This window comes from Megascapheus bottae, chromosome 16, assembly GCF_031878675.1.
Source record: "Megascapheus bottae isolate mThoBot1 chromosome 16, mThoBot2.hap1, whole genome shotgun sequence".
In the NCBI taxonomy this organism is placed as follows: Eukaryota; Metazoa; Chordata; class Mammalia; order Rodentia; family Geomyidae; genus Megascapheus; species Megascapheus bottae.
The window spans coordinates 47,979,709-48,006,026 of NC_143524.1; the positions used below are offsets into that span (position 1 = coordinate 47,979,709).

The 26,318-nt window shown below is 43.5% G+C and overlaps 1 protein-coding gene across 1 annotated transcript in view; it reads right to left on the reverse strand.

Moving 5' to 3' along the window:
* The window catches only part of Tenm4 (teneurin transmembrane protein 4), a 716,831-nt gene that overhangs the window by 191,958 nt on the left and 498,555 nt on the right, over positions 1-26,318 (reverse strand). Inside the window, exon 10 of the mRNA XM_090348503.1 lies at positions 25,333-25,568. Coding sequence (XP_090204629.1) covers positions 25,333-25,568 — 236 coding nt within the window. The remainder of the gene's footprint in view (positions 1-25,332; positions 25,569-26,318) is intronic.

Below are 26,318 nucleotides of genomic sequence, written 5' to 3' on the forward strand. Positions count from 1 at the left end.
ACTAAGATTATAGGCATGAGACATCAGTGCCTGGCTTACCAGGAGTTAATTTTTTAAATATAAAAATAATTTGTACAAATATGCAACATCCAACAACTCAGAAAGAAAATAGGCAGAGAATATGAAGAGACTGTGCTGAGCATAAGAAATACCAATGGCTCTTAATCATATGCAAAGACTTGACATCACTCAGAGTGAGCAAAATCTAAGTTAAACTCTGAAATATTATTTTTCACATATGGTTTGGCAAAGATAAAAAGGGCTGAAAATATATAGTATATTGGCCAAGAATGGGAAGCAAGAACTCTCATACTTTGCTGGTGTGAGCATAAATTGGTATTTGAGAAAAGCTATAAAAATTTAAATATATACACCCTTTTACCCTCAGAACTTAAGGATTACAATTCTAGAAATTTCTCCTCCAGTTATACTCATACATGAACTAAGCAATGTACATACAAGATTATTCTCCACAGCATAATTTGTAGTTATAAAATGTCATAAACCAGCCCATTGGTAGAGGACTAGATAAGTTACATCCACACAATAAAATTGTACAAATGCACAAGAAAGAGTGAGGAAGCTTTTAATGTGTTGTTGTCCCCTCCCCCAGCAAAAAGCACTACCATGAAGAAGAGTTTGGGCATACTATCTTTGGATTTAACAAAACTGCATAGAATATTTCTGGAGGGATTGCCCTATGAAGAAAAGAGATGCTATGGGTCAAGAGCAAAAGGGGGACATTTCACTAAGTATCTTCTACAGTTTCATTTTCTGCTATATATGTACATGGCTCTATTTTAGAAATATTTTTCCAAGGTTTCAATTGCTTACAACTCTGGTACAACCATCTCAAAGAAGCCATAAGATACCAAAGAGCAAACAATGCTGGAGAAGGCTAAGAATCTGTCTGCACAGAGCGTTAGGGTCTGGGACAGAACACCTGCTTTGGCAGTCAAGCCCTGGACCTTATCAGACTCAGTTTCTCCAAGAATTCCACCCCAATTTCTCCCTGTGGACTAAGTTCAGGTTCACGGACTCCACAGGATGTTGTGTGTAGCACTTACCCAGTGTTCCATTGATGAGCCTTTCTTTTCTGCACCAGGAATTTGCCCCAGTGGTAGAGTGCTTATCTAGCATGCACTAAGACCCAGGTTTGATTCCTTGGTACCACACACATAGAAAAAGCCAGAGAGTGGTGCTGTGGCTCAAGTGGTAGAGCTCCGGCCTTCAGAAAGCCCAAGGACAGTGTTCAAGTCCCAGGACTGGCAAAACATAAAAATAAAAATAAATGCCCCCTTCTGGAAAATTCTGGAAGCCAGCATTCAGTCAGTCATGAACCTACAGTCAAGGGAAGTCAGACAATTTATAGAGTTCATTTAGAAGACCAAGGTCCTGAAGCTGGCTGCGGGTGATTAGCACCTGTCATCCCAGCAACTCAGGAAGCTGAGATCTGAGGAACAGGTTCAAAGTCAACCTGGCCAGGAAAGTCTATGAGACTTTTATCATCAGTTAACCCCTAAAATGCTGGAAATGGAACTGTGAACTGTGGCTCATGTGGTAAGCGCCAGACTTGAGTAATAAACCTAAGGGGAAGAGCTCAGAGATGAAGTCCCTGTTATCTGGATTTGATCATTATGCACATATCAAATTATCATACTGTACCCTACAACTAGTTACAAATACTAGGTGTCAGTAAAAACAAACAAGACCAAAAAAATTTCAGAAGGCTGGTTAAAATGATAAAGCTATCATTTATGATTGGTAACCACATGCTAGGGACACAATGATTCCTTTTACTCTCATAATTATCCTCACAGGTCAGTGTATTTTTAATAACCCCATTTAGCAGAAGTAAAGATGCAGACCAACAGGCAGATACACAATTGACTAAATGACAAGAGTCTATCTTAGAATCCGGAACTGTTCAAATCTGAAAATGCACACCATCAGTCTTTCTACCGTGGAGTTCCAGGCTCCACCTATTTTGTCCTGCTCTTGCTCACTAGCTGAACCTAGCAAGGTGGATATCATAAAGACTTCTATGCCCTCACATCAAGCAGCCTCTGAAGCCTTTCCAATTCTGTAGGTAGCAACTAGGATCCTTGGAGATAAAGGTAGTTGTGCTACCTGGGCCCAGATTCTGGATGACATCATAAATGATAGCTTTGTGGGGCTGTGTGACAGTCTTCAAACCACAAAGCACAGCAGAGGTACTGAGGCACACAGCACATTCTTCTGACTTCATGTGCACACAGCCATGGGAGAAACACATATTTGATTTAGCCAGGAAGTGCCATCTACTCTGCTAACTACTGTAGGAATGACCAATCATTTACTTTCTCTTTGATTACTGTGGGGAGGGACCACAGACAAAAACAAACAAACAAACAACAGCAACAATAACACCTTGCTTCCAGCCAGGTGCTGATAGCTAAGATCTGTAATCTTTGCAATTCAGGGGGCTAGAGATGGGAGGTTTATGGTTTGGAGACAGTCCAGGCAGGAAAGTCCATGAGACTCATCTCTACCTCTGGAAATGGAGCCATGCCTCAAGTGGTAGAGCATTAGCTTTGAGAAAAGAAGCTAAGTGACAGTGCTCAGACTCTGAGCTACAAACACGCACACCTGCTTCCTAGATGTTGTATTCTCCTCTGAGAAATGTGGATGTAAATACTGTGCATTTTTCTATCAGTGGAGTACCAAGTGACAGGTGCTATGTTTCCTAGACTTTATATTTGGGCTGTTACAATAGGAACAATTGTTTCTGACACTTACTGAGCACTTTGGTAGGTATCAATACCAAGTGAATAGCTTTATCCTGTTTTCCTCTTCAGAGCAGATGGCAATAAGAAAGAAACAGTTAACATGCCTGGAAGGAGGAAACATGCTATTTGTAAGGTCTAATGAGCTCATGTTTCTGCTTTCCTTCTTCTGCCCTAATCTATATATTGGCACTTACAAGGGTAATGGAGAACTTGCTTGAACTACATACAACTCAGATAGGTGCAGATAAGAGCCATATTCCTTTGCCTGTCAGAAACAATTACCATATCCAAGTGTGCAATGTGCTGTCAGGTTCAAAGGTCATGAACACAAAGGTACATTTTGGGGGGAGAGAGACTGGCTGGTAGTGAGACTTGAGCTCAGGGTCTTGTATTCATTCTATATCACTTATGACAGCTCTACCACTTGAGACAGAATTCCAGGAGCTAGTGTTTTTGCTGGAGATGGAGTCTTTTGGACTTTTCTTCCTGGGCTCATTTTAAGCACAGGTCTCAGCCTACTGGATTACACATATGAGCCACTCACTCCTTATGTAAGAAATTACCAGCCAGGAACCAGTGACTCATGCCCGTAATCCCAGCTATTCTAGAAGCTAAGATCTGAGGTTCTCGGTTCCAAGCCAGCCTAGGCAGACAAAAATTTCCCCATCAGACTCAAATTACCACTCAAAAACAGGAAGTGGTGCTGTGTCTCAAAATAGAGGAATGCTAACCTTGTGCTAAAGAGCTCAGGGAAAGCACGTAGGCCCTGAGTTCAAGTTCAACTCCCATGGCAGACAAAACAGATTTAAACCCCTTTCTCTGTTTTCCTTCCAATTCCTTCCTTTCTTTTTTTTTCTTTTTTTTTTTTTTTTTTTTGGTGGTAGGGGATTCTGAGCTCTAAGTCTTATGGTTTCTTAGCATGGCTTGTTTGCTCAATTGATGTTCTACCATTTTAAGACAATGTGAAGTCTTCGCTTAAGTACACACACACACACACACACACACACACACACACACACACACACACACAACTGGGCTACGCACTTGTGGTTCACATATATAATTCTAGCTACTCAAAAGGCTGAGATCTGAGAACCACTGTTTAAAGCCAGTCTGAGCTAAAAAGTCTATAAACTCCATCTCCAATAACCAGAAAAATGCCAGATTGGCGGAATTACTTGTAGATGGCTGTCTCCTGGGAATCACTAGTAGAGTTGGGTATAGTGCTTTGCTTTTCTGGGTAACTTTTGTGAATATCTCGCTTTCACAGGTCAAGGAGATCTGTACAGTGGAACCTCTTGTGTCCTTGACCTAACCTCTGTGCAACAAACTCCTACTTAAAGCTTCATGCATATAGGCTGCATTACACATATAGTTATATACTTATTATATATGTACATATGCGTATATTATATATATTTAGACTTAAAACCATGGATGGAAACCTTGTACATTCACAGATCCCTTCCAAAATCTTCCAAGTCTTGATTCCTCATTTCCCATTAGATCATCTCACTATCATTACTTCATTATTATGACCTCCTGCCATACTCTCCAAATCTTAGAAAACTGAAATTTCCTTCACTATATGTTTGCTCTACACCTTTCCAGCTCAGTCTACCATTTCTCTTAATGGTGTACTTTCTCTGTCTTTATTAAACTCTTTGCTTGTCACTTTACGTGTGTGTGTGTGTGTGTGTGTGTGTGTGTGTGTGTGTGTGTGTGCATGTATGTGTTCATTTAGTTCTTTTTTGGAATCATAAAGAAGCTGGGATCTTTACCACCACTACTACTCTCCCATAACAGTGTGGTTGGTGGTTCATTTTATACTCTTGAGAGATAATCTTCCCTACTCTCCTCTCTTCAAAGGATGTACAGCCAGAGACTGCCCTCGGAATGTAAGCTCAAGCTGGCACTTTATCCTTTACAGCCATCTAACTAATGAGAGCAATACAGAACTTGTCATCATCATTTGAATGTACAATACAACAAATGCTTTGCTTACAGATTTCAGATTTTAAGTTGGGTCCTCATATTAAGACAGGTTGGAAACATTAACGGAGAACATACAGAATGGATGGGGTAAGGGGAGCTGTGGTTCAAGAGAAAAAGCTGAGACAGTACCCCCCACTCTGAAAAAAAAATAGTGGCCTATAGAATGGATGAGTCATAGTGATATTCTCTGGCCTCAGAGTGGTGACTTTCAAACTCAAGAGTATGTATTCCCAAACCATACTACCTCTTCTACATTTTACTTAAACAAAAGATACAATATGGGCAATGTAAATATACAGCCAATGAAGGCTGAAATAAACATTAGGCGGGGATTAACAGCAAACACACTTCCTTGTCCATGCCAGTCTTCATCTAAAGCTGTGTGAAAAATAAATTCACGTTAGCCATATGATGTGGAAGTAACAGCCAAGGATTTAAACAACAACAACAAAAAAAGATCTAAGAAATATAAATGGTTCCAAAAATGGACCAGATCACTGAAACAATATATAATTATTGCATTCCTCATTCTCTAAGGAATTAATGGTAACCACCCTCTACCAAAGTAGATCACAAGATTATCTAAATTACATCCTGCCAGTGTATATTTATAACTACTTTGCAAACTCCTGTTCAAGTACTCAGAAAGCAACCTAGATAGGAAATCTGATACAGGTTTTCCTTTTAGTCTGGTTTGTAATTCAATGAAAAGGTGAAAAGATGCTAAAGAGTTCAGGAAAAGGCAGGGGAAAGGTAGACAGTTCACAGGATCTCGCACATTGAAATGTTAATGATTTCTAAAAGCCAAAAGCCAAGATGTGAGAAGTTAGGATTCCTGGGCTCTGGTCAATCTGATCCCAGGGCTGACATTTTCCTGTCGCCTTTTTCTGCCCAGCGAGACATGAGAGATGGCTCTGAAAGTGCAAGTTCCACTCTGACATTTTGAAGAAAGGCTCGATAGATGTTCAGACATGAAGGCTCCCCTAGCACCCAACCAGCAGGAGGCAATTAACAAAGTCATTATGCCACAATGTGAGACAGGAGAGTTCCTACTGTCAGATTGTACCACTGCTAGTTTCCCTTCTAAAATCCTGGGCAAAAAAAACCACTTGATTTTGGAGCAGGTCCAGGGAGTGACTAGAAATTGTTAAACTGTTATATCCTCAAGAAAGTTAATGCAAATGATTATCTATATGCATATATATGTATATTTGTTTGCTTGTTTCAAAAGTGGGAACCAACCCAACCCTGTAGTTGGCTACCCACTTTTCTGTTTTACGTTAGTGTTCAGATTTGGGGTGGTTTGTTTCTGGTTTTTTTTTGTTGTTGTTGTTATTGTTTGTTTTGAATTTTGACAAACTTAAAGTTACCACAGTGCTAAGGCTTATGGTTCCTCCAATGAGGAACCGCTAAGAAAAAAAATTCACCAGGTTGTATTCCTGATACAAAGATACAACATTCAAAAGTTTCAGACTAAGCAGCTTACAGACATAGTTTAATAGAAAAATATCTAGAAGCAACCTGGGTGTCTAAAAATAGGAGAATGGCTTCTAAATTATGTCAAAGGCACTGGATGGAATATAAAACAATTATTATATGGGTACATAGTAACAATGACAGCCAGAGAAGGAGGAAATGCTTAAGATAGAATGCTGATAGGGAGGGGAAACATCTTTCTAAAACAAGGTATATACAAGAAAAAAATCTATAACCAAAACATAAAAATGACACTAAGCTTTGAATTACAGTGCTAAGCTTGTAGACACATTTTGTTTTCTAGCTTCTAAAACCAGTTTAGTGCTGTTTTATACTGAAAAGAAAATTCTATAACTAAGTCTCAGGCTGTTACTGGCAGAAACGGTAACAGTAAAATGGGAGAGTTTCTAATTTTGAATGCACTCCAGGTGTCAGACACTAGACCAGGGGAGATATATCATTTGAACTGTCCACAAACCCCAAAGACAGATAGGAAATGAAAAATCCACTCCATGACCTCATACAGCTGATGAATTACAGTGGCTTCAATTACATTGTAATTAAGATTGAAGGCAAAGTCTTTTGTTGCCGGCACAGCCAAATTTGCACCTAAGGATAGTTTGCTAAAGGACTTTCTTTTCAGGGGAAACAACAGGAGCCCAATCTTTTCATACCCTGAATGCCACAGTCAAAATCACACATACAAACTAGGCACTGTGGTTCATACCTGTAATCCTAATTACTCAGGAAGTGGAGATTTGAGGATCTGGGTTCAAAGCCATTCCAAGCTGGAAAGTTCATAAGACTTTTTTTTTTTCTTTTTGCTAGTCCTGGGCTTGGGTTCAGGGTCTGAGTACTGTCCTTGGACTTTCTCAAGGCTAGAGCTCTACCACTTGAGCCTCAGCACCACTTCCAACTTTTTTCTATGTATGTGGTACCGAGGAATCGAACCCAGGTCTTCATGCATGCTAGGAAAGCACTCAATCACTAGGCCAGGCTCCCGGCCCAGTTCACGAGACTCTTATCTTCCCTTGCCCAGCAAAAAGCTAGAAGCAGAGCTGTAGCTCATATGGTATAGCACCAGCCTTGAGTGAAGATGCTAAGGGATAGTGCCCAAGTCCTGAGTTCAAGCACCAGTACTGATACAAAACTTGTCCGTAGTAGAATCAACACGCAGGAGGGAACCTACTAAAGCATGTGGAACTTGGCTATTTACTAGTTATCTGACTTACAGGCAAAATACTTAGCACCTCCTAGGGTAGGCCTCTCCTTCAGTAAAAGGAAGATAATATCTACCATGAAGACTACGTGAGATAATGTATGAACTTTGCTTAGGGCTATACCCAGCACAACTAATGGGAGCTGCTATCATCACTGTGCATTTGCTATGCTGGTTCCTGTAATTCCTGTATGCACTGAAATCTGTGTAAGTCAGTTCTCTGATACTACTCTTTCATCTTTCTCTGTATTCCTTACTATTCCTCTGTCACACCACTTGCAGATTTCCTGAAGCCGAGGACATTCTCCTGTTCCTATGAGATGACAGAATTTCTGTTCTCCTGGGGCCATTTTTGGGTTCCCATGAGTTGACTGGCTGGACACAGGAACAAGAGAGATTTGTCCAGTGGATAAAACAGTTTTTCAAAGCATACTTGCTCTAAAGCAGCCTGACAGGATCCCACTGGTGACAACGTGGGATTCATTTTAAATCAGATAAATATATTGCTTTCCCTCCTGTGTCTGGATAAACTTGACTGCAACGATCAGGGCTACTGTCTCTCAGTTCCAAATTCAGCGTTTTCCGAAGAATAAACTGTGGCACCATTAATCATTTTTCTGTGCCACCCAGTGCTGTGGGGAAGGAGGCTTTTCATAAAGTAGGAAACAGACACGCCCACGGTCAATGCTGGAGAGAAATATCAATTGAACTGGAGAACACTGAAGACTGGTGACAAAGCACATTATAGGAGAATGGAAGCAGAATCTAATTTGTACAGAGTAGCATCAACCCATTATTATTGCAGCAAAGCTGTCATTTACAGGGTACCTTTTATCCAGCAGGCTCTACCCACAACACGCCATCTGTATAGCCCTTGTTTAAAATTGGCCACTGCTTCACTGCTCTGGACTAAACTCAGTGGGACCATCACGCCCCTCCCTACTGGATTCTCAGCACTCTTCCGATTCCAGATCGGAGAAAATGGCAAGGAAGGGTAGTGACGATTGGGCAGATCTGGGCTCCTTTTCTAGTGCTGGAGCTGCAGTGGTATGACTATTTCCACCCTTTGGAGCCTCAGTTTCCGTATCACCAGAATGTGGACTTTCTTGTGGGCGTCATCAACTCAGAGTCATTTTTATGATGTCACGAGGTTGACACAGAAGAGAAATAAAGACCTAACAGACAGGGGAAGCCAAGGAACCTGAGTGTGTGCCTTGACAAGGCACAGTCACACCGACATTTTGATCTCCATGACACACTAGCCCCCTTCAGTGTCCATCTGAGGAGATTCAGGCTTGGTCAGTGTATTTGTGGTAGGACATAGGCCTGAACTGACCTGAAGTTTTCAAGTCTCCTACTTCTGAGCTTCTCCCATTCAAGGACCCTGTACAGAGCAAAAAGTCTGCTGAGAGCAGGAAAGCTGCTACTTCTCATGTCTCGTTCTTCCACCTACTGCTTCTTGGGTGAAGGGAGACATGGCCTGACAAAGCACGCCATGTGGAGGGGATGAGCCCACAGGACCTGCCAAATTAGGCCTTGTGAGGCCCTCTCTTCAGGGCAGGGAACATTTTTGTATTCCTCCCCACAGTACCTGGTCAGGGGAGTGAGGGAGGACAGGAGGAAAGGGAGGCCATAGATATTGTGCAGGGTATTATTTAAAAATTGTGGCTCTCATAAATTCTTAAATTTTGGCTCCATGTATCATATAATAATACTGAAGAAATTGCACACATTATGGCATTTGACAAACTTTTAAAAGCAGATACTATTAGCAACCTATTTTATACATCAGGTATCTCACATCAAGCTACAGAATAGATGTAGTGGATCTGTCATTAGAAAACCAGGGCTCCCGCACTATCCACAATAATTACATTCGTAGCATCTCCAATACCCCAAGGCTAAGTCTCAGGGACTTTCTTCAAGTCCTAAGTTCTGCTCACAAAATTTCCACAGCTACACAGGACAGGCTTCCATTCAGTCCTGATCAGAACGGAAATGGATTCTCATAAGGCAACCACCAAGGGAGTGGATATTCATGAGGTCGTCCTACAGAGAGGACGTGCTTTAGCCTAGTGAAGGCCTCCTGCTCTTTACAGTCAAGGCTTCGGTAATGATCCAGGCCTCAAAGTAACCCATAGGCTGGCATGCCTGTTCGTGTTGCTCTGCAGGGAGGAGCAGGCAGCGCTGCTTTCTGGGGCAGCCAACACAATGGGCCCAGATCTGAGAGAGAGGTTGTCAGTTCCCGGGGGGGGGGGGGGGGGGAGCATGCTGGCATAAAGCTCTGCCAAGGCTAGATTCTTTCCTTTGTGGCAAGTGTGTCCAAGCATCAGCATTAATCACAAGGTCACCTGAGACATGTCAGTATAAAGGTGGCCCGACTTAGCTTCTCACCATGTACTAAGGATTGAAAGAGACAGAAGAAAAACATGGGGTTGGTTATTCCTGGGAGTTCATAAGAGGAGAAGATACCATTGCTACATTACATTTTCATAGCTACTAGAATACAAATTATGTTTGGTGCTCTAGGGAAACACTTCCATTTCCTGATTTCCTTTGCACATTAACCATGCAACTGAATTTTTCAGCAATCACAAGTCAAGCAGGAAGTGGCCTCCATTGTACTCCCAAATAAGCATTTAACCTGTGAATATATTATTCTTATTATTCTTATTATATTTTTGGTAATAGTGAATCTTGAACCCATGACCTCTTGCTATTGCTCAGCTTTCTTGCTGAACGCTAGCATTTAATCCCTTGAATCATGTCTCCAAAGTGGCTTTTGCTTGTTATTTTAGAGACAAAATCTTGTAGATTGTTTTTTCTGGGCTGCCTTCAAACCTCAGTCCTCCAGATCTGAACCTCCTGAGAAGCTAGGATTACAGCTGTGTGCCACTGGTACTGGGTGTGTATATATTATTAAGGTAGGCCTTTTCCCACTGGTAGGAAATGAGCTCAGACTGACGAACATGGATTCTGACACACAGCTATTTTGCTTTGGCCCTCTGAGTAGCAATTTCAAGGCAGTACAAAAGTCCTGGCATTAGGATGGCAATACAGAGAGTGATCATGAATTACGATGATGAAGACGACAGTGGGCAACTGCCATGACACTAAAAATGCTACCAAGCCCAACACTGTGACAAATGCTCAGAAACGATGTGATTTAGAGGACTACATAGTCCTGGCTACTCAGGGGGCTGACACCTACAGGGTCACAGATTGAGGTTAGCTTTAAAGGACAAGTCTGTGAGATTCTATCTGCAGTTAGCCAGCAAAAGGCCAGACTGGAGGCATATTTCAAGTGAGAACACAAGGCTTGGAGTTCAAGACCCAATAATGGCACAAAAACTAAAAAACAAAACAATAAAAAACCCAAACCTGTGTTTTAATCTGTGAGGGAGATATTTTTATTATAATTAATAGAAGGGTTACATTATACTCACCAGATAGAAGGTGCATTACTTCACAATCATTGATACCCTTTCTCATGACATGGTCGCCATTTCTCTCTCCCCCTCCCCCCACTCATCTTGATTTCCCCCTTCTCTATCCAATTTCAAATAACCAATTAAGCATATATAAAATATATCAGATAACAAGGTGAAATATTGTAACAATATGAGATAACCAAGGGATAGCAAAAGACATGAGAGATAACATACTACATTAAGGACAACAGTCACTCATTATATGGCTTTTGTTTCCTTATCCTGGAAGTCCTTACATTTAGTGTCATACTATTTGACCTTATGTCTCTAGATTTTGTTCTATTGTAAATCTCTACTAGGAGAGCCCAAGGTTTCTACTGATTATGACAAATGAAGGAGACTATTGGGCCTATGTTCCTTTGAGTCTGGCTTACTTGTGAGGGAGATTTTTATTACCCTCATTGGAAAAATAAAGAAAGTAAGTCTCAAAGGTTCAATAACTTTCCCAAGATTGTTACTTAATATGAGGTGAAGGTTAAAGCCAAGTCTAAGTGAAATTCAGACTGCTGTGAATCTGATGCTAACCGCTTTAATGATTAAATATAGAATTATGGAAATGACAAAGATGGGGACAAGTATTACCAATCTCTGTATATGGACCTGACTTACTGTTCAGATTTTGTTGGCAGTATTTCCTTGAGGATAAACCCTTGTGGTCATATTGCTTAAGCACAGATTCAAGGTATTTTGTTGGTGGTGATAGTGGTGGTTGGGGGGCTTGAACTCTGGGCCTGCACACTCCCTGAGCTCTTCAGCTCAAGGCTTGAGCCACAGCACCACATACAGTTTTCCAGTGGTTAATTGGAGATAAGAGTCTCAAGGACTTTAGTGCCCAGGCTGGTTTTGAACCACAATCCTCAGATCTTAGCCTCCTGAGTAGCTAGGATTACAGATGTGAGCCATTGTGCCCAGCCAGATCCAAGCTTTAAAAAGTCTCTTCAATGCTTACTGAACACAACTTTTTTGATCTTACCATGCCCTCTGCCCAGAATGGCCACTAGTTTCTCAATTAAAAAAAAAATTCTCCCAGGCCAAATGTGGTGGCGTATGCTTTTAATCCCAGCTCCTTTGGACAGCAGAGATTGGGAGGTTATGGTTAAAGCCAGATCAGGCAAAAAGTTAGTAAGACATCATTTCAGGCTCAAGGTTCTGACAAACCTAGTTGCTACCCCACACAGTCAAGAAGGTTTGCTCTATAGTGAATGGGTGCCCAGCTGGCAATCTCCTCGTGCCAGCAGAATCAGATGCCAAGATGGGCTGGTGCTCAGCAGAAGTGGGTTTTAGGTCTCTCCATATCAGTCTAGCCTCCTGTTTGTTCCCTCAAACACTATGAGCACAATGCACAGACCATTCCATACAGAGTCTAGCACAGGGCAGGAGTGCCTTGATTTTCCCTCCACAAGAAACTAAGTTTGTTTCTCTGCTTAGCAAGCAGCTCCCTGTGTCCTTTCAGCTCCAGTGAAAGAGCCCAGGACCTCTTGCCCCCAGAAGGGAAAGAGAAGACACTCTCCTTTATAAGTATGTGGCTTTAAGCAAATGACTTACTCTTCTTAGGGTCTGTTTCTCCTATGTGAACATGTACATAAAAGTAACCCAGCTGGGAATTCTACACTGCCATCAGAAAGAATGACATCATCCCATTTGTAAGGAAATGGAATGATTTGGAAAAAATCGTATTAAGTGAAGTAAGCCAGACCCAAAGAAACAGAGACTCCATGGTTTCCCTTACTTGTAATAATTAGTACCCATCTAGGACTCTCCTAGCAGAGGATAACAATAGCTCAAAATCTATGTACATAGGTCATATAGGATGAGACTAAGCAAAATAAACTCTGGGATATGGAAACAAGAGGTTTATCTTTGTGAGTATTGTTCTTAATGTACTATGTCAAGTTATTTCTTTTCTCTTTTTCCCTCTCTTATGGTTAATCTCATGTTGTTACTGTATCTGACTTTTTTACCTGGTATATTGTATTTATGTTTATTTATTTGAAATAGGGAAGGGAAAGGGAAAAATAAGATGATTGGGAGGGGTGGGGTAAGGTGAAGTAGGACAAGAACACAAGACAGGGTATCAATATTTAAGAAGTAATATACCCATTACCTGACAGATGTAACGGTAACCTCTCTATCGGTTACTTTTTTTTTTTTTTTTTTTTTTTTGCAAGTCCTGGGCTTGAGCTCAGGGCCTGAGCACTGTCCTTGGACTTTCTCAAGGCTAGAGCTCTACCACTTGAGCCTCAGCACCACTTCCAGCTTTTTTTTTCTATGTATGTGGTACCAAGGAATCGAACCCGGGTCTTCATGCATGCTAGGCAAGCACTTTAACCACTAGGCCAAACTCCTGGCCCAATGCAATTAAAAAAAAAATCAGCTGGGCATCAGTGGCTTGTGTGGCTCATTAGCTACTTAGGAGGCTGAGATCTAAGGATCAGGTTGGAAGGAAGGAAGGAAGTCTGGGAAGGAGAGTCTGTGAAACTCTTTATCTCCAATTTATCACCAAAGAGCCAGAAAGTAGCACTTAGGTTTAAGTGGAAGAGTGCTAGCCTTGAGCAGAAAAAGCTCAGGAACAGCATCCAGGCTCTGAGTTCAAGCCCCAACACTGGCACAAAAAAACACAAACGGAAATAAAGAAAAAAAACCCAATGCCTAGCATATGGTTGGCACTTGACAAGTGAGTGTTGGATGACATGGTGGAGGAGCTCAAATGAGAAACACATGTCATGCTCACAAGCAGGGGTGCTGCCACACATAGCCAGCCCACAGTTCATATGAGCTGCTGTTGGCCGCTATATCTGATCAGATCTGCTGTGTGAGAGGTTGGGGGGTATGCTAGGATCAGGGGTGGTAAAGCTCTAGAGAGGAGGTTTGTCCTGAGCCAGGAATGGAGCACCATATCCTAGAAGAGGGTCCTTAGAGACAGCATGGTCTATACAGTCACAGCACCCACTGGCTCTTACAGCTCAACCAAGGTTCTCCTGAGTTCTATTTAGTGCACTATTGGAGACAGAGAGGGTCTGAAAAGCCTTGTAGAGAAATGAGGGATTGCAGTGGTCTTTGCCTGATGGAGCCTCTATTCCAAGGGGAAAGAGGGCCAGGATGTCTGCAAGCCTGTATCCAAGTCTTCTGTGAAGTAGACACTGAGGCTCAGAGACAGGAAGAACAGCACAAATGGCCAAGATCCTGCTTCCCCTTGGACCCAGAACTGCTAAGGTTTCTATCCATCCTTTTGCCTTTGTGTAGGCAGCTCTACCTGCCAGAAAGCCATTCTTCTTTTTCAATACCCTCCTCCCTTTACATGCTCCAGGCCTACTGGATGTTTTATCTGATCTTCCTGCTTACAAAGAATCACCACCCCGCCCCCTCCAAGAGCCCACAATGATAAGATTTAAAGTCCAGCTCTGTACTTTTTTCTTTTTAACACCTGCCTCATAATGCCCTGAGTGACCTGTAAACCTGGCTTTCCACAAACCTCTGGACAATTGAAAGGCAGTGAGGCTGCTTATCTAGCATTGTCCCTTGAAGATCAGCCCAGAGGATGTTCTGACAGGGCTAATCCCCAATTTCATAAAATCCCTGCCCTGGAATGCTGAACCTGAGAGTTTCCAGCTGCCCCCAATGGTGAAGACAGAGGGTTCCCTAGGCAGTCCTAGACCCTTCCAGGTGTCCTCTCACAGCTCACAAGGCCACTGTCATAGTAACTCACATTTTACCAGTAAGGGAACCGAGACTCTGGGTTCAGATGCAGGTTTGACTCAGCACAGTGTCTGTGCTTTCCCTGGAACACTGTTACTGCCCTGAGAAGGATGAACTAGTTACCGTTTTGGTGATTGACTGAGAGGGGGGAGCACCAAATGGAAGGGGAAAAAAATACTGTGTTGGACAAGCACCTCTGCTGGCACCACCTCCTTCTTCCTTTTGCCCCTCTCTGCTCCCCAACATGAAGAACAATTAAGCTGTGTTCACCTATCTCTACCTAGATTCTGGTACCCTGAGCCATACCCTGATTGCTGCACTAACTTCCTTCCATAAATGCTAGGTATTTACAAAACCAAAGAACAGCCATCTCTCTTACTCTTTTGCTCTCTGCACCTAAATACAATTAAATCATGTTACTGCACAGTAATTAGTCTGGATAAAAATAAGACATGGTGTATGTGTGTGGGATGGGGGGAGGGAGTGATTCCAAGAATGCTAAAATCTGGAAAAAACAAAACGAAACAAAAAACTCCTTTTTCCACACTTCTTGAATAAAGTTATAGAAACAGTATCCTGAGATATAATTAGGGTTATTTCCTAGCCAATTGTCCTCTCTGGGGCTTAAAACCGTCCCCAGGCCAGGGTCTGCCAGGAGTGGGTGTTGTTCCTTTAGGAGCTGTTCTTGTTGAGGAGGCTGAGATCTGAGGATCACAGTTCAAAGCCAGCCCAGACAGGAAAGTCTGCAATACCCTACAATTAACTACAGAAAACCGGAAGCAGAGCTGTAGCTGTAAGTCATGGAGTGCTAGCCTGGAGCTAAAAAGCTCAGGAACAGTGCCCAGGCCCTGAGTTCATGCACCATACCTGACAGAAAGAAAGCTGACTTCTCTTTCTTTAGACTATTTCCTAACTCAGCAGGTGCTTGTTTCTCAAATTCAATGTCCTGTCTGCCAGGGGTAGGGGGACACAGGCTGCATTTGCTAGTGTAGTGGCTCCTGCTAGTAAGAGCCAGGTGTCTGAGAGCTCTGATGCCCACGAGAACTTGCTGCCTCCATTCTTCCCCACTTCTCCCTGCCTTGTACCTGTTGGTTCTGATTCCCACACCCTCCCCCTCCTTTTAGAAACTTGTACTGAGCCCAGGTGATTTCATGCCAGACTGAGGCACAAGAAAGAAGCTGTGGCCATGACACAGGATGGTGGAGATCTTTCCTGCCCTCAAGGAGTTGCAATCCAACGGTGGAGATAGATAATAGCCTAGGAAGCTAGAAGTGCCCTTTCTTCCAAAGATGGTCTAGCACTGAGTAACAAGGGATTTCAACCACTCGCATCATGTCTCTCCAGGAAGCTCGCTGTGGGCAACACTGTGTCTCAAAATACCAACACAACAGAGAGGCACACAGACGATCATAGAAGCATTGTTTAGACCTGTGAGCAACCAGAAATCTCAGGAATAGAATGGTACAGCAACAGCACAAAAGCAATAGAGTTTTAATGAGAATAAGACTTATAAGCCAGCTGCTGATGGCTCAGGCCTACAATCCTAGCCCTGAGTTCAAGCCCCAATTCTCCCTCCCCCCCTCTTTTTCCCTATGCTCTGGTTAGATTCTTCTACCAGGAGGAGATCGGAGAATGGGAGGAAGATAAGGTCGAGATCTCTGTTCTCTGTTTCCACCACCACTATCTCTCTCCTGAAGTCCACACCTCTTGAGGAGCGCTTCCTCTGGTGGCCACCTTCTCCATGTTGTGGTAAGCCTGTCCTCCTGTCTCCCATCATGCCAATTGTCCTTACCTCTGGGTTGTTGTGCTCATTGACATAGAGCTCTCCTGTTTGTAATTAGCTTCTTTAGTACAATCTCCTCCAATTAAAGTAATACAAATGAACAATCGAATACAAGAATAAACAAGCCAGTCTTACTGTTTAATAATTCCATTGCCAGAAAATCACTATAACTAGTCTATCATGGAGCAGGCTCTGCAAACTGGAAAGTTTCCCTTCATGCTGAGCTGAAACATGTTGCCTGACTCAGAATTTCATCTGGCATTTTGTCTGTTCAATTTTTGTATACAGATGAGGAAGTTAGAGTGCCTGGGGAGGACAAGGCCTGGCTCAGGTGGCAGAACTAGTTAGGACAGACAGGAGGGAGGACAGGCAGGAGGGAGGACACAGATAAGATTATGACCCTATAGGCCACGTACTTCTCCCTTCCCCCCATTCTACACAGGGACTCCCTGAAACAGCTTGCTCCCCCAACAACTACCTGGGGCTCCCCACTTTTACTTCTTGTACCAAGTTCTGTGCTCTGAAGAATGGGAGTTGATCTGTGCCCTGAGGATAAGTCTGTCCTCTCCTGTATGTGGCATTTCATACAAGTGCAGATCCACTCCGGCTCTGGAAGCCTTCCTTTGGGGTTACTGAAAGGTATTTGTCTGGGGTTTGTTATAAAGAACATAACCTATATATATCTTGCTATTAGCAATTCCTACAGAGCAGCAAGAGGGAATTGATCTCGAAGAGAAAGGCGTTAATGCAGAATCCTGTATCTTTATCACTTTTTCCTTCCCCTAAAAGACCAAGTTCAATCATCTCCGTCTCCCATTCTTTGGGCTATAAAGCAAAATCTATGGCTTCTGTCCAAAAGACCTGATGTGAAGTCAAAGAGAAAGGAGAGAAAATGAGCCTTACTGCTCACTAATAACACCCAGGACCCAAGTGCAGTGAGCCTGTGCTTACAAAGTAAATGACATCTGAGACCTGGTGCTACATGAGCTGAACTCGGTGGGGATAAGTCAGGGTAAAGTAGGGGCTGCAGTCACCATGGCTTCAGTCTCTAATTCTTTCCCTTCTCATCTCATGTCTATTTCACCTATGTCACAGCAGGACAGAAATACACATTTCTGTCACCATGCTTTTCCCCTAACTGTTCTTGTATCCACATGATCCTTGGTAGATTCAATCTGCCTGCAAAGTCCTGTATGCAACCGAGCTCCTGTTTGGTTATTTGCTTATGTAGGTACTGAATTCAAAGCCTCACACTTGCTTGGCTGACACTACCTCTTGAACCATGTGTCTCTCCAGCTTTTTGCTGGTTATTTGGTGGTGGTGGGGAGCTGAGCTGGTTTTGAAAATTGATCTTCTGGCTCTCAGCTTCCTAAGTAGTTAGGCTTACAGGCATGAACCACGTGCACCTGGATATAATGAAACCTTTTTTGAGCACAGCCACCTTGTGCCCATTTTTGTGCAAAAGGCCTGAGTATGTAGCAGAGAGGAAACAGGAGATGGAAGAGGACTGAGCAGCAGCACTCATAGCAAAGTATATCCATTCTTCAAACTGGGTTACAGCTACACGGAAGGGGGAAATGTCAGAGGTTTTGAGAGAGTCCACATAGTTCTCTATAAATCACACTTCTTGCCCAAATTTACCTCCATCAACACTGGCTAGACAGCCTAGCCTCACAAACTGGGTGACCCAGCTTCTTCCAGACCAAGAACTGCAATAATGTTCCACCAAGCAAAGCTCTCTGATCAGCTGCCTTTGGAAGACTAGTAATTAGGCATAGCAGCATTCTCACTTATAAACTAAGCTATCACCACTTCAAGCAAGTTTTTATAGCCCACAATCAGCTTCTAGTTGAGGTGAAAAACTGTGACTTAATTAAAAGGGGAGGGCTTCCTGCTACAGAGCACACAGGACTGTCCCCACTGCACTTATCCAGAGGTTGCTAGAGCCCAGGATTTCCACTCTGCTGTCTACATCCTGTGGCAGTTCCCTGTAGCTAGGAATCATAGACTTCTAGAGACAAGATAGGTTCTCAGCACACCATGGATTGAGATAACAGAGGTCCAGGGAGTACCAATGTCAATCTACTTCCAAGGTCACCAGCAGGGGACATCCTCTTTATGACTGGTCTTGTGCTTCATACCACCATGTCATGTAACCTGCAGAAAGGCTTTCTGAATGCAGTGTCATTATTCTCCCTACTCTACGTGCCCCGAGGAAATGAGGGAAGCAAAACACACAAGGTGACACACCAGAGAATGACAGGGGTGGGATTCCTATCACATCCCACTTTCCTTCCCAAACAGAGAGCATCAGGTAACCTTAGAGAAGTCACAGAAGCTGCACCTCCACCCTCCAGAGTGAGCCTGGACCTGAGATTAGAAACACCAGCATCTCAGAATAATCTGGGGGCTTCCTTTAAATGGGAAGCCATCCTTATCTGCTGCATTATTAACAAGCCTTTTCCAATTCCTATTCCAAAGGCCTATGTAGCCAGATGGGTACTTTGAAGAGTCCTCAAGATATTAATCCCTAGCTCTTCTGGGGTGTTCAGTGCCTGCCTTTCTCACAGACATTGAGATCCAAAGGAAGCTGTCAGTTACATCTGGAGAGAAGCAACTGTCACTCAGGCAACATCACCTTCTGTCCCAGTTAAAGAAAAGATGAGAGGTACTTTTTAGAGAATGATTCTTCTTACAGCTGCTCCTCTGAAACAGCTAGACATCCCTACAAATGGCTTCTGACAGGCCCTCTGGTCCCTATCTTGGCTGCCCTTGTAGCTGTGTGAGACAGGCCCGGTCCAGGTTTCCACTCAAAAGTTACAGATGCTCTGACACACCACACAGTAATTCTAATAACACTACTAATGAATGACAGGATCTAACTTGCTGAGTGTGTGCTAGGTCTTTAAGTGAGGTCAGGGTACTTCCCTTGGCTTTCATTCAAGCTGATACTTTACCACTTTAGCCACACCTCACTCTTGGCTTTTTTTTTTTTTAATGGTTAATTGGGGGGTAAGAGTCTCATGAAGTTTTCTCTCCAAGGCTGACTTCAAAGCATAATCCAGATCTCAGGCTCCTGAGTAGCTCATTGGTGCCCGATGAGCTCTAACTCTGAGTATTAACTCTGTGTCAGGTAGTGAGGTAGATACTTTCTATAAACTGTCTTGCTGAAATTTCACAACCACCCTGTGAATTAAGTACTATTGTTGAGCTCACTTGATAGCTAGGGAAATGAACGCTTGTCAGTAAAAAGCTGAGGTTGGAGTTGATGCCTAATTTCAGAATCCAGGCTCTCAATCAGCATGCCGCTGTAGGGCCCTTCTCTGTAAGCGGGGGGAGGATGGTCATTTTACCACACTCAATGTAAGAGCCATACGAAGAGGGGAAATTGAGGTCCAGAAAGGTTAAGGAAATTGTCTGAGTTGTACAGAGAGACATTTTGTTTCTACATATCAAGTCCAGGATACTCAACTGAAGGAAAAGAAGGCCTCTGAAATTCCTAGTCTGGCCTATGCTCAGCTTGCTTGCCCTGCTGGTGCTCAGCTCTCAAGTTGAAGCTAAGAGGGGCCTGAAGAAAAGAAAGAAATGAAGAAAACAGTGGGAACTCCTCCTCCACAGCTCTCTCCTTTGGAAACATTTCCTTCTCTCTGAAGGTCTTCTCTGGGTTCTCACCCTTGTCCAGGGCAGCCAAAGTGACATGGCTGCAGGAGGGAAAAGAAGGTAAGAAGGCAGGCCCTGGGCTCTGTAGTTCTCGTGGGCAGTAGGTACCGACTCTAATCTCTCCATTTTCTCATGAAAATATGAGAAAGTATCTCTGTAATTGAAAGCTCAACCGATTGCTGTTTTTTTTTTTTTTTTTGCTAGTCATGGGGGCTTGAGCTCAGCGCCTGAGCACTGTCCTTGGACTTTTCTCAAGGCTAGAGCTCTACCACTTGAGCCACAGCACCACTTCCAACCTTTTTTCTATGTATGTGGTACCGAGGAATTGAACCCAGGTCTTTGTGCTTGCTAGGCAAGCACTCTACTAAAACTCCCAGCCCAGATTGCTCATTTTTAAAGAAGGTTCCCAACAAGAAATTGCACACCAAACCAGGCCCCAGTAATCTTAGCTACTCAGGAAACTAAAATCTAAGGTTCATGATTTAAAGTCAGCCTGAGCAGAAAAGCCCATGAGACTATTATCTCCAATTAATTACCAAAATTCTGTGGTCCAAGTGGTAGAGCACCAGCCTTGAGTGAAAATGCAAAAGGACAATGCCTGGACTCTCAGTGCAAGCCCTAGTACTGGCGCACGCACACACACACACACACACACACACACACACACACACACACACACACACGATATAACATATCATAAGGATCTGTCAGAACCAGTATCAAAATACAGAATCTCTGGTTGATACCAGCAAAAGACAAAATTTTTCCACCCTGTGTTTCTGCCTCCTCCCCCTCTGCTGGTAAGGTGGTGCAGTTCTTATCTGGAACTTGATAGGATGTAGAAAATAATTACAAATGAAAAGGTTATTCATAATTTTTAAATGAGTTAATTAGTAAACCCAGTCAGACTCACTCATTACAGTAATTAATAATTGATTATACTTGAAATTAAACACAATTTTTCATCAAAAGTCTAATTAGATATCTTTGCTTTTGCCTGTTGATTAGATCAGTTGGTCTGCTGGAAAAAGCGTCTTTGTTAAGGCTATTTGTGCTTGGCTGAGACAATTAATTTGATTTTTAATAATTGATAGTTCCTTACAAGTTAGTCATCACAGACTATAATTATGGCTAAGAAATAAGATGTTGGCTCTGTGGCTAACTCAGTCATTCCTTGGCCTCAGCAGCTGGAGGCCAGAATCATGATTACCACCTCAGTCCTTGAAGAAGGGGTCTTGGTCCCCACACCTGGAATGCATTCACGTGTGCTGGCTTCCTCCCACATCACCGACAGCCTTTAGAGCCTTGGGGTAGCGCTACTTCTTAGCAATTAGGAAATCAGAACACTGGCAGAGCGGTAACAGCAGCCCTATGGCAAATATGACAGGAACGGAACCCAGTGTTGTCAGACACAGGGGCAAAGCTCTTCCTCAATCCTTTCCTGGACCTCCAGTGAGTGATAAAGGGAATGCCACTCGTGCCACTTTGACCTAATCCTTTGTTATGATTGCTAGAATCTAGTCTTTTTTTTTTTTTTGTCAGTTGTGGAACTTGAACTCTGGACCTGGGCATTGTCCCTAAGCTCTTCAGTTCAAGGCTACCACCCTACCCCTTGAGCCACAGCACCACTTCCTGTTTTCTAGTGGTTAATTGGAAATGAGAGTCAGGGACACAATCCTCAGATCTCAGCCTCCTGAGTAGCTAGGATTACAGGCATGAGCTACCATGCCTGGCAAGAGTCTAGTCTTAAGATTGAGAGCCTGATGCAAGTGGCTCATGCTTTACAATCCTAGCTTCTCAGGAGGCTGGGATCTGATGATTGAGGGGTGAAGCCAGCAAGGGCAAAAACCCAAAAAATCAAACAAACAAACAAACAAAAAACCAGTTCAACAAACTCCTGTCTTCAACTGATAAGCAAAAAGCCAAAGTGGAGCTCTGGCTCAAGTGGTAGAGCACCAACCTTGAGTACATAAGCTCAGACACAGAGCCCAGACCCTGAGTTCAAGTGTGTATGAGTGTGTGGGGGGGAACACACATACTCACATGTGCACATGCACACTCACCTGTGCACCTGAGCATGCGCACACACGCACTCTCACATAAGATTTCTGCACTAACAGTTTCATCCCAGGGTGAGTTATTCTTAGTGAGGATACATGATCAAAGGATTCCTAACTTGAGGCACAGCTTTTTCCTAAACCTTTACCTTACATCTATTACTTTCTCCCCCAACACATACACACACACACACCCCGTATTCCACTGTCTTGGATGAGGTCATCTGCTTTTCTGGACTAGTTTATTTCGGTACCTTCCTAATATCTCTATTCCATTCCTTCCAATCTCTACCCTTGTCTTTCTGAAATGAAAATCTATTTTCTAACACTGCTTACAGCCCTTCAATGGCTCCACTACTACCCATCCAATAATATGCTCAGCGTGGTCTCCAAGGTGACCTTCCTAATCTATCAAAACACTTGTGCTCTGCCTCACACTATACCCCAAGCCTTATATGCTTCACACAGAACATTTCTTTGCCTCATCATCCTTTCTTAAGTCTCTGTAAATTGTCTTTGCTTGAAAAACACTTCTATTTGGCTAATTCCTACTAGACGATTCCTTGTAAAAACTCTTTCCCGATAAGCTTTCCCCAGTCCTCCTGACTGCTACTGGGTGTTTCAGAATGAACTGCATGTAAGCTAGTCCCTGGTTTCCATTCACCTCCTGGCAGGTTTCTACTCTTCTTAGTTATTACTATTCTCAAGGCAAAAATGGTTTTCTTTTTGTTACTGTTTAGTGGATGCTTTGGGGTTTGAATTCAAGGCCCCATGCCTATTAGGCAGGCATTTATTCTTCTATGTGAGCCATGACCTCCAGCCATTTTTGCGTTAGTAATTTTTTTTTAGATAGGGTCTTGCCTTTTGCCCCTTCTGGGCCAGCAATCCTCCTCCCAACACCTTTTACTGTAGTAGCACTACTAGTGTTCACCACCACACTGCCTGGTTGTTTGAGATTGATTGTACCTTTTGCCCGTGCTGACCATGAACTTGAAGTCATCCAGACTCTGCTTACTGAGTAGCTGGGATAAGCCTACAATATAAAGTTGTATCTGACCTCAGAGAATTTATCTTCAATCCTAGCATTTAGCATAGTATCTCAAAGGCTTCTCCTATGGCTTGTTGAATATAAAACAGAATTCAGCAGAAACACTGAGGATTCAAAAAGAATCCATCTTAGAAGAAAAATGAAAGAATATCCAGGAAAATTCCTCTGTCAGAGCTTGAATTCTTGCTAAGTAGTCAATGGATACATTTGCACCCTTCTTAGCACAGAGAGAGGGCTCACAACTTCCCTGTCTTCAGAGAGCTGAAGATGGCCCATGTTTACTTATTAAGCAGAAGAGGATATAGCCCATGGGATAGTAAGTAAGAGAGTGTTTATTTAACCATATAAAGATTTTCTCTTCCTTCCTAATCTGGCTACATGCTATGCATCTCAGAGATTCAAAATGAAAACAGATTAATATTTACATACAGAACACTACTAGACTTTTGAATAGTGATAGCATGTATCCAGAAATCTACTCATTTAGGAAATATAACACAGTCAAGAAAAAGCAAGGGCTATGTTAGGGGATACAGTATCATGCTAGATGATGGTTCCTCAGTTCTACAACTGTGACCTGAAACTGCTCTACGTCAATGATGCATCATCTATAGAGCTTGGTGGGCTCTGACTTTTCCAACTTTGGTTGTTTCTTATATCCAATGACCCACACTGAAGATAGCTAAGCCTTGTAAGTCAACTATGTTTTCCAATCTTGTGTACATGACAGACATCATTAATCAATCACAGAGGCTTTTTCCATTGTTTCTGAGTAGTGTCAGTATCCTTCTCAACACAGCTTTCTAGGCAGCAACAACTAATCATGTTGACAGAGGAGAGAGAAAACATGTACGGTGCCCTGCTTTAGAGGGTTTCCCTCTGCAAAGGAGTGTCATCTCCTTGATTCTGTAAAGTTCAAGAATCTCGAGCAGGAAATGATCTAATAGCTTGCATCACCACCTAAACCCCCATCCCTGACCAAGCTATTTCTTTACTTCTTGACCCCTGCTCTATTAATAACCCTAGAGACAGCATATACTTTCTCTCTTGACAAGGCCCCTTTTTCATTTGGCTTGTACAGGGTTCAATGTCAGTGCAGCCTCTGCCAGTTAGTTCTATTTCTATTTACTGACTTATACTAACGAAATTCTGTTCGCTTACAGACTTCATTGGCATGGGTTCTAAGGCCTTCTCAAGCTGGCCTGACTAGCTTTCAGTCTTAGAACTACAGAACTTGGAGCATGGAAAGGATGAGGGGCTAAAAACCAAGCTCTCTTCAGATGCCATTCCAAACATGCTGATTTACACAGCCCACACATTTCTACAGCTCTACACAGGCCAGGCCCACACATGTCTTCAGGCTAATCTCTTTCCTGGGAAAGATCAAAAAGAGGAGACAGAAGTAAGAAAGTATGTTTCAAATGCATGCAAAGCCTGCTGAATGGAGGCTGTCTTGCTGGAGCAAGGTGGCAGGTCACAAGGAGTTTCTTGCATCATGGATACATCTTAGGATCAGTAAGAATCATCCACCAGCACACATTAATATCTGTGTTTTCCTTAGCCAGCTCACTGACACCTGCAGCTGCCCAGTCAGAATGTCCCTGAATTTTAACAATAGTGTAACTGGATTTTATTTCCCACATACTCTCAGACTGTCTTGCCAGACCATCCCCATCAGACATGCTTTTTCCTTGAAGTTTCCTCCAAGTCCAGAGCACCCCAATCACTTACTCCTCCTTACAGCCCAACAGGATACCAACAGGAGACTTCACTGCTGTCCAGACTCACTGCCATTTTCTTCAGTGACTCTAATCTATGAAACCAACACTGCCAATCTCAAGCTCAGATGTAGTCTTACTGCGTGTTTCTGTCCCAAAGCCAAGCACCCAATACCCGAAGGACAAATGCTAGGCTTTTTGTTTACTCCTGGTCTAAGGAAAAATGAGCAAGGGAGACACTAAAGGGCTAGCCCTGCTGGTGTGGGGTGGCCACTGGGCCAGCAACCATGGCTGACTTGGTTCACGCTGTGTGCCAGGACTGCTGTGCTGGTGAGAAGCCTTCAACGTCATCAGGGGCCTTGGTTGCTGCATTTGGGGCCAAGAGGAGAACCAAAGGGATCGAGGGTGAGGATGCGCTTACCCACGAAGTACGCGAGCAGGATGACCAGTGTGGCAGAGATGACGATGGCACTCAGGGCTGCACACTTCCAGTTGCAGTACTTGGAGGGCTTCTTGAGGTTCAAAGCTGGCCTGGAGAAGGTGCTGCGGGGCAAGGGCCTGGGTGGTGGGGAATACACGGTGCTGGAGGTCAGTGGGTACCCTGGGGATGTGGTGCAGAAGAGTGGGGAGGTGCCTCCGGGCTTGAAGAGGAAGTGCCTGTGGATGGAGAGAGGTGGGAAGGGGTCAGGGCCTGCTAGCTGACCAGGTTCCAGGACCAACCTGCAGGACAAAGGCAGGAGGAGGAGAAGCATGCAGAGGAGCCTGGAGAGAAAGAGAAAGAAGGAGAGTCACCACAGAGAAGATGGCAGGGACAAGAATAGGAGAGGCACGAGCTAGATCACAAAACAAGGTATACGAAGACATGTTTCCACGGAGCACAAGGGGACTGCCCTGCCTTGCCCTTCCCTGCCCATGGGGAAGACCCACCCAATCCAAAAGGTGGTGCCCACTCAACTGAGGCTGGCCTGGAGGCCCTTTTCCTGGCATGGATAGGGTTAGTGGGGGCATGTCTTGGTCCTGAGGTGATTACAGTACCCTGGAAAGTATCTGAAGTCCTGTTTGTCTCCTGGGGACCACTGAGATCTTCCCCCCCCACCCCTCCCTCTAATACCTCTATTACCAGTGTGCCTTGGTTAAAGTCTGGACTAGTTTCTTTTTTAAAGGACATTGTGTACCACTAAGTTCTGCCCATTTCTGAGCTCCTAGTGGCTATTACAAAAACCTTTCCAAACCTGATCAGAAGGCAGACTATTGCCTTTGGAGGCCCAGGTGAAAGCTGTGTGGGAAGCCTGAGGGACAACTGCATCCAACAGCCTGGCCGCAGTCTTGAGGGAAGCGGAGCATGATCAAAGCACATGGTTGTGGCCAAATCAGGTATCAGACAATCCTGCACAGCTTGGCTTTAAC